At 39.1% G+C, this 8829-nt stretch overlaps 2 protein-coding genes across 2 annotated transcripts in view; one reads left to right on the top strand and one right to left on the bottom strand.

Moving 5' to 3' along the window:
• Positions 1–2163: 2163 nt before the first annotated feature.
• On the bottom strand, positions 2164–6981 carry LOC146484103 (uncharacterized). The gene is made up of 4 exons (XM_085105118.1): positions 6902–6981; positions 5722–5783; positions 3673–3843; positions 2164–2319 (listed from the first exon to the last, which is right to left on the bottom strand). Exons 1-4 carry the CDS (start codon positions 6912–6914, stop codon positions 2254–2256), a joined length of 312 nt encoding a protein of 103 aa, XP_084961244.1. The 5' UTR covers positions 6915–6981; the 3' UTR covers positions 2164–2253.
• A 1501-nt stretch (positions 6982–8482) lies between these two features.
• LOC146484101 (uncharacterized) overlaps positions 8483–8829 on the top strand; it is a 38679-nt gene continuing 38332 nt past the window's right edge. The window contains exon 1 of the mRNA XM_085105386.1: positions 8483–8728. Within this exon, the coding sequence (XP_084961512.1) occupies positions 8601–8728 (128 nt within the window). The 5' untranslated portion in view covers positions 8483–8600. The remainder of the gene's footprint in view (positions 8729–8829) is intronic.

The following is an 8829-nucleotide window of genomic DNA, read 5'->3' as shown; positions in this document are numbered from 1 at the left end:
ATCAGTCTGCCTGCTCTTTTCAGCCTTTGTGATAAGGGGAAACAAAAAAATAAAAGTAAATTAAAACTGGACGTGTGGGAGCGGCGTGGCCTAGTGGTTGGGGCGTCGGATATTGTAATCCGCCCGGGGTTCGAGTCCTGCTCTGACTTGTCCTGTCCACTCTCTGTGGCGGGAGAAAAGAGGGACTCTCTCTTCTCCCGCAGGGCGGAGGAAGAGGCAAGAAGGAGTTCTAGGACAGGACTAGACTACGCTCTGACCACTTGGATTTGTTTTACAAGCCTTGCCTCCCACCAGCTGGGATTTTTAACATGTTTTGCTCAGTTTGTATATTTATTTCACTGATTTATAGTGTCCCCAATTAGTTCAATAGTGGTAAATACTTCGACACTTAAATGAAGTCATTTATTTATTTATTTATTCATTGAAAATTAAAATCCAGTCTTACTCACACAACTTTTAGTTGAGTAAATTCATTCTTCTTTCCCCGATTATTTCTCTGATACTTTCACCTTTCATTCTCAAATACTGTAAAAGTTGTCTATTCTTCGGGATTTTCTACAGGTTCAAATTATTCTTAAAACCGACGTTTCGACCAGTTTTACTGGTCTTCCTCAGGGTTGACATAAAACTAAAATTCAATATGGCCGATCGTTGTGTGCTTAGTATAAACCGCATAGCGGACATATCATGTCCTTATTTTTGTGAGCATTTGTACGGTGTTTTTTTTTTTTTTGTTCATAGACCTCATAAGAACAATTATGATACTTCTCACACACTTCCCAGAATTGAAAAGCACTTCCCAGGACTCAAAACACTTCCCGAGATAAAAAGTACACGCCCCAGAAGTGAAAACACTTCCCTTTTTAAAAACACGTTCCAGAATAGAAACTGAAAACACTTCCGCGTTGAACAGTCCCCCAGAAGGCCACGCAAGACGTTGAAACTGATACCGTTTGTTTTGCAAACCCGGATCAGTAAAAGATCGGACAATTTTTATACATACATTTTTTTCAGTTTGTATATACAAATTTTTGTTTTCGTCTTTTTTGCTGCCATAAGGATCAATCTCGCCGTCAATATTGGTTTCCTGGGCTTTGTACTTTGCTGAAGCTCGGTTCGCTAGGTGCACTGGGAGCAAGGTTGTTTGGATACCGTCGACTTCCGATACTAAACTCGAACCTCGTGCTGACTCGAACCAAGTTTCCTTTCCCTTTAGTTCATCTTCTTTTTGCCCTCGATAACTCGAACTCCCGATATTGTTTTCAATTTCCCTTGTAGGTTCGAGTTATCGGGAGTCGACTGTAATTCCAAAACCTGGATGCTGTACTGTTTTGCTTCAAGTAGCGGCCGATTTAACAATGTGTCAAAGCTCAACTACCTAAACCTTAGAGAGGAGAGCCTGGTCGGTGATCTCTGTTAATTGTCAGTTGAAATTTTGTCCACTGCTCGGCTAATATACCTTATACCCAACGTGTAGACATGCCTACCCACAGACACATTGGCTACGGGCACCTGAGTCTACCCATTTTTCAGAACTGAACCACCAGATGTGGAATTTCAAAAACCGAATTCCTCAAGAAAAGGAGTATTGATTTGCCAAGCTTCTCCAATATGAAGAATTTGTGAGAACTGGCCGGTCATTCACAAACTTACCAGTACGCAGGGGTCCGAACAGTTGTGACACAATCGAAAGCGCTGTGAGAGGCTTATAACCAACCGCGACGGTAAAGCCAATGGAAACGTCACTTTAAAATATAAGTTCGCTTCACTTGTACTATTCCGCGATTATTCCAATTCGTTTAACTTTAATTAATTAATTAATTAATTAATTAATTAACTTCCCTAGAGGAGAAGAAAAAAAGAACCTCTGACAGATGAGAACTCACAGAACAATAAGTTCTGTGAACAATAAGTTCTTGTCTAATGTGGCTGAACTATCCAGTGACAGAACAGGTGGGAACGGCGTTCAAGTTGAGACAGAGAATGAACAGTTTACCGTCATGTACTTACCTTGAATTAGGTCATTTCGCGTTGTTGTTTGGCCGAGCACGGCGAAGAAAAGTATCAAAACGTGCAGGTGACAGCCTTTGTTTTTCTTATTAAATCCTTGTGTTTTGTGGCGTTCTCGTTGCCGTTGTCGTATTGGCTTATTAAGTAAACTCCTTAATACGTGACTCGCCCAGGAGAGACAATTTTATTTTGAACACAAAAAGATTTATTTATATCTCTTGGTTATCTTACAAATCCTTGCTTTTAATCAATGGTCCTTTTAACATCTGTTTCGTTGCTTGCAGTTTCATTTTCAGCCTTCTTTTTATCCTGTAAATTTCAACAGCAAACAGTATTAATTGGTCAATTAAATCTGTTGACACAGTGTAAAATTCGAGAGGATACAGAGTGTTGATCAATATGCAACGATTCATCGTTAATATTAATAGAAATGATGTTGATGATGCTGATGATGATGATGATGATGATGATGGTGGACCCCCGTTAGAGGTTTAGAGTTAAGTGCAAGACCAAGCGTAGCGGAAGGGTAGCCGAGTGGACCAGTTTAAGATCCTGTATGACCTCAAGATACAAACTGGATGCTCTAAATAGAACACAGAAGGCCTGACCTTGTTGACATAGAGAATATAAAGTGCCAGACATTAGGCTTCCTTTGATATATTAATATTCATCTTCACAGTGAGAATTAGGAGATAAAAACAAAGGATACGAATAAACATGTTTATTCATTTCTGTAGTTTGTGTCCTCTATACCTCGCATTCAAGCTGAATTTTGATATTTCAGTAAAAGTATTGTATTGGATATAGCTGTACCTGGAGATTGTAGGGTACAGAGTAACGAAGGGGAATTGAGATTCAAAAGTATTAGGGTCTCGTAAGGGAGATAAAGAAGTTGTGGAAGTTATAGGACGGACAAGACATTGATCATTTCAGTGGTTCTAGCAGCTCTTGGAACAATCTCAAAATATCTGGATGATCATATGAAGAAAATTGGCGTCGGTTTACCAAGTGGGCTGAAACAGAAAAACCGTGTTGCTAGGTACGAACAGCGCTTGACTTCTAAGGCTGCAGTTAACGACTTGAACTAAGGACAGCTGGCAGACAATTAGTAATTTTAATTTCTAAAGGAAAGGATAGTAATAATGATAACAATAATGATGATAATCGGCTTTAAAACCGATCATATTCACGTTTGAAACATCATTTTGCTTATAGCAAAACATTTGTCCAAAGTTCCAGTCAAATGTCTCAGCTGGTCAAGCTTAGGGCGTTGTGATTATGGGAAGGCAAGAAATTGCTATGCAACAAGCAAGTAAAAAGAACGAGAACCCAAGAGAGGGCCAGAGGGAGTCCTCCTCTGTCCCCTCCCCCTCACAATTTGAACACCTTGGTTAAGTTCTATCTTACTCACGACTGGCTGGTCCACCGAAGTTAATTGTTCAGATTTGCCGTTACCATGACGATGGTAAGGAAAAAGGTTAGAGGTTACCAAGCAGTAGCATTGTCTTTAGCTCTACATCAGCTGTCAAGTCGCGAAATATTCTCATAGTTTTCCTCAGAGACAAGAGCTATATGAATTGACTGGTCCGCAGACTACTGTCGAGTGCTAGTTAGCTTCATTATTCAAGTAACACTAATTAATGTATAACTCATCATACCCACCTGTTTTCGCTTCCTTAACCTTCCTGAACAAGCAAGTCTTCTTTTCGTTTCCCTCCTTTTGAGAATGCGTAAGATCTGTCGAGGGTTGACATAAATAGGGGTGGTGCAGCCCTGTCCGACTTTAGCTGGTGGTAACAGCATTTTACCTCGTGAATTGACAAGCGGGACTGTCTGAAACGAAAACAAATCATGATCAAAGTGTAATTTCTAGTAACGATTAGGTCAGCTTGGGCAAGGGTTCGTACACCGTATCAAATATTAGCCGGACACTGAAGTATGCTCACAAGCCCAGTGGACTGTCAGTGTTAAGAACATCAAGGCTTCGAGGTTTCGCCGGCTGGAAGAGTGATTGCGAATCTAGTAAAGCTAAACCAGGTTTAGTACCACTTTTGGGTTCTTGTTCATAGTTTAACTATATATCAACTTTGGCTGCCTTCAAATTTGACCGAGTAGAAACAGCGCTTTTCAACAAGACAAAAATTGACCTCCTATACTCGCTAAGGTTATCATTGAACAAGCGCGTGTTGGGGACCGGATTATAGAATGAGATCAGTGAATTGCCTTTGTTGTCTTTTCGAGGTTTCAAGCATTCCAAAGATTCCTGAATAGGGCCACATCAATCTTTCAGAATTTTTAAAATGATTTTAGCATGTTTAAAAGGAAGAGAAAAGGAAGGGGAATTGATGGCCGGGATTAGTTCAGTAAAATTGGAAAAACGTCCATATTTTAAAGTGATTAAAGAGTTAAAATTGGACGGTAACAATGAACAGATAGACACCAAAGTAACCTGCTGACAACCTGCCGAGTGCTCTCACGTGACTGTCACGTAGTGGTAGACTGTTTTTTCTCTCTTAAAGTGCCTACGAAGCGAAAATTGCTTTTGTGTAGTTATAAAATTGGGACTTTAACATGTACGATTCCGACGTTTTAGAGTCCTCCTCCTTAGTCCTTTGAGCCCCCAGTGGGGCATAGGGCCGCCGTTTTAGAGTACTGGGGTAAAACTTGTAGATTTTACAAACGCTCAAAGTTGGGCTATTTTGCTTTCAAAAATGGTCAGAGGACTGGGTCGAGTTTTATATTGAATTCCAAGTTGTGACGTCACGTTGGTGCCAAAAGTTTGTTTACTTTCACTCCGTTTTTGCCGCCGAAAAGGATTGTAGAAAGAGAAAAGCATGTCTAGCGATTCTGTGAACGATCGATTCTGGCAACTCTCTTTGTTACGGACGCCAGCAACGCAATATCGCCCTCGCTGTCGCTTAGCTTTCTTCTCTTCCGCCATGATGAATTGCAATTCTTGGCACAAACGTGACGTCAGCGGTTATTGTCACCTGGCATTTTGGCCGCGCGATTCGAATACCATTTTTGAAGGTAAAATAGCCCAACTTTGAGCGCTCACAAAATCGGCAATTTTTACCCCAGCAATCTCAAACTTTGAAATCCTGTGTTTGAAAGGGTAAATTTTATAACTACCTAAAGACAATTTTCGCTTCATAGGCACTTTAATAGTTCTTAAATCACATACTATGTCATAAAGGTCCAATACTAATGCCCCTACCCCTAAATTTTGATGTAACACGCGATCTTGAAACACAATTTTGAAACATCATCGCCGAAAACAGTTTGTCTTGTTGCAGGTTGAGTTACGTTTTAGGAAGTGGTGAAAACTGTTTCCTCTCGGAGATAAATACTCCCTACAACCCCCTTCCTCAACCTCATGTGGTGGTGGCTTTAGTGCATAGCCAGACCTCTATCCAGCAGAAAAAAAAAAACTGACAATAACATATTCAAATCCCACTTTTCTCGTTTATCTAACAATGCTGGCTTCTACAAGCTGAATATTCCTGTGTCAACTCAAATTTGAAAGCCAATAAACTTTTGTCAGTGATATCTATGAGATATGTGGTGCCTTCGATAACCCCCTACCCCAGACAAGGTGGGTCCTCTTGGAAAAAAATTGTTATGACCAGTTCCCTTATAGTATGACGCAAATAATAGATCTTGTGATGGCGTCAAGCAAGGCAGGCAAGTGCTGGAAACTGTGGACGTTACCTTAGCCGTTTGAAACGCTGGTACGTTGCGTTCACTGCAGTCCGTAGTGTTCACTTTAGACTCTAAAAGGCCAAAAAAAAAAAAAAAGAAAAACACTTACGATTGGTTCATTGTGCTGTTTTGGGTATGTTTTGATTGACCAGAGTAATAAGTCTGGTCAAAAACGAAACCCAATTGGAAACCGCTCTGAGAGTTAGCCGCATGGTTTTGGATGCTAATGGTTGGCTAAATTGACGGTCACTGAATACTTGACCGGCTTTCCTCAAGCTTTATTAAGCTTTTTAAGCACGTGGCATTGATGAACAACCAATAGGCACGTTAGAGATTAAAATGTACGCGCATTATATGAATTTAACTAGAAACTGATTAGAAAAAAATATGAATACAAATTGGGTTAAAAATAAGTGTGAGGACATTCGATATTGATAATTCGAAAATACTAAGCTAAACTACAGTACATATAAATTAAAGACTAAAGAAGCTCAAGCAAGAACAGAAAGAACAATTACATTGATCCTGAATAAGGTCAAGATGCTTAAGTTCCCTGAGACGTACCCTCGTCAAAGAGCGCTTCGAAAATTTATGCCGTGAGTTTATAAACATATTTTCGAATGTACCATTAGACCCCGCAGAAAGTTTTCACGACCCGGCTACTCAAAGCAGCGTAGCAATTTTGAATTCTGAGACCATTTGTTTCAACTGATTAATTAGCACGATTATTAAGCTTAGTTAAACCCAGGCTTTTCTGTCAACTTTCAACGATTCCAGTACAATTTCTAACTAATAAAAGATTTTTCCGAAAGATTTTCGTCCTTTAGTTTTGAATTAGACTGTTGTTCACTTTTAAGCCGTTTAAGCTTAGGTACCTTGCAAAGGTAACTTTCAATCATGCAGGCGCAGTTGAATATTTTTTATAGAATCTGCGCGGTATAAATCTTATTTTATTATTATTTTATTAATCAGGCCTTTGAATAACCGGGTTCCCTCAACTCAACAATGCGGTTTCCTTTAAATTCTTATTGTCGTGAAACGCTTTTAAAAAAGGGATAGGTATTGTAAATTACAGCCACTTTTACACAAACACGCCCCGTACGTGCATCCTTTCAATGATATATTAAATAAGAGCAGTACGTATTTTTAGAAACTTATAAATGAAGAATATAGAAAAACAAAAACTGACCTTTTTCATCCATGATGATTTAATAGCGACAAAGAAAACGAGCGTCATAATTGATTGGAAGCACGCGCATAGAACGGGAGCATGCGCAATATTTTCACCGCATTGGAGCACTCTCGAGAATGTCTTTACGGTGGCCAATTCTGTTGATAAAAGCAAACATTTTCGGTGTGCAGAAGAGTCCGGGAAGGGGTAATCTTATAAGTAAGGATTTATATTATGAGTAAAACCAAATTTCATACCCAAAAATTCCGCTCTTAAACCAAAGATCGACCAAGAGCGCTGAATCCAAAAATCTAAGGTTTCAAGCTTTTTACAAGCAGTTTAGAGAAGGTAGTTATCATTATTACGAACTTTGCATCAATAAAACTATTTTCCGAAATATAAACATTATTGGCACCTCGCCTCGTAAATTTGTTGAGGTCCAAAACTCCAAACAAAAGAGTATCAGCTTATCGCAGATCGATATTCAACTCAATATCATAGCGACTTAGTCTCTTGGGAATAACGAAGATGTGCCGAATGTTACCGAAAGCACACGAAAGCGTACGGAAAGAACTACAGGAATGTGCTGACGTGTCACATGCCCGCTGCATGTCTGGCCGCAATATCTTATGGCTGTCGAAAAATAACAGCTACAAGTTAAAAATCCCAACTAGCAGGTTGTAAGCTATTTTAAGTGTTGAGAAATACATTGTACGCTACGAAGTTCGAGAATCCTGTGCTATCAGACCCTTCATCATTAAACCTTCTACCTAACTGGCACAATTCTTTATGGTGATAGCATGATGCGTATTCTGTGGATTTGTGAGTTGTCCTAATAAACCTGATGAAGACTGGTATTGGCCAGTCGAAATATCGTACACTCAAGCCTTTTCACGTTGTTTGATCAGTCCTTGCAGCAGTCCTTTTGACTTTCATTTCTATTTTTATCGATTTTGATTGATCATGATCCTGTTTGATCCAACGCAGAGCAAGATTGATCGTTTTTGCGGAAATCTCAAAAAAAATCTTCGCGGTCCGCTGGTTCAACAAAACTGAGGACTGTTTCTACCTTCCACGTTCGTTTATTTACCATCCAATGTACAATCCTTCAATCTTTCACAATCATTTAATCTCTCAATCAGATCTACACTTACAAATTGTTCCCGAGATTTCCCAAGGGCTTTATTTTGTACATTACAAGTCCATTGTACATTCTACCAAGATTAATGAAATTAAATGTCTGTCACATCCTGTATTCATGACACGATTACTGTTAACGCATTCACCCAATTCTTCCCAATTTGTCGTTTATTATTTTATTATTATTCCTTGTAACAATCAATCTCTATTTATTTGTATCTATCACCTAATTATGCAAGCGTATGTTTCACAACAATCGTTCACGGTTTTTGCAGTGGTACTTAAACCTTACTTTACATCTAGTCAAGGCCTATAGATCAATGTACGGGGTTAACATTCTTCCTCATGACAAACACGCGAAGACCACGGGCTTCCTCGGCACATTTCTATTCGCTTTTGTTGTAAACTGCTTATGTCCTTTTCTCAGAAAGTGTACATCTTTATTCGAACAATGGCTGAAGGTTTTTTGGTTATTTCTACACTTGGCTATCGTCCTTTATATTTGTTGTTCCTTTTGTTGAGCGTGTTTTCATTAAATAAGCTTGATCGCTTTTCTATAGCGGTGCTTTCTCAGCCCATGGCTCGTGATATCAAATTTGGAGACAAAGGATGCTTGCCTTTCAACGCTACTTTTTCCCGTGACTACAAAACGTTCTGTGTTAATGGTTTGAAAGAGAGCAGCGAGCCGGAGAATAACAAGGAAACGTGAGTACTATAGGTCAAGTCTTGTTCTCTTTAAATAAATAAATAAATAAATAAATAAATAAATAAATAAATAAATAAATAAATAAATAATGGTTTATTAG

This window comes from Pavona decussata, unplaced genomic scaffold, assembly GCF_977016875.1.
Source record: "Pavona decussata unplaced genomic scaffold, jaPavDecu1.1 SCAFFOLD_37, whole genome shotgun sequence".
Classification (NCBI taxonomy): Eukaryota; Metazoa; Cnidaria; class Anthozoa; order Scleractinia; family Agariciidae; genus Pavona; species Pavona decussata.
The sequence above is the reverse complement of the archived record's forward strand: the minus strand, read 5'-3'. Positions and strand labels throughout refer to the sequence as shown.

What these genes read in the sequence shown, in the direction of transcription:
- LOC146484103 (XM_085105118.1), bottom strand. An exon ending in CAGCGTTTCAAACGGCTAAG is followed by an intron (nt 3,844 to 5,721) that starts GTAACGTCCACA and finishes TTTTCGTTTCAG; the next exon opens with ACAGTCCCGCTTGTCAATTC. An exon ending in GGTTAAGGAAGCGAAAACAG is followed by an intron (nt 2,320 to 3,672) that starts GTGGGTATGATG and finishes TGAAATTTACAG; the next exon opens with GATAAAAAGAAGGCTGAAAA.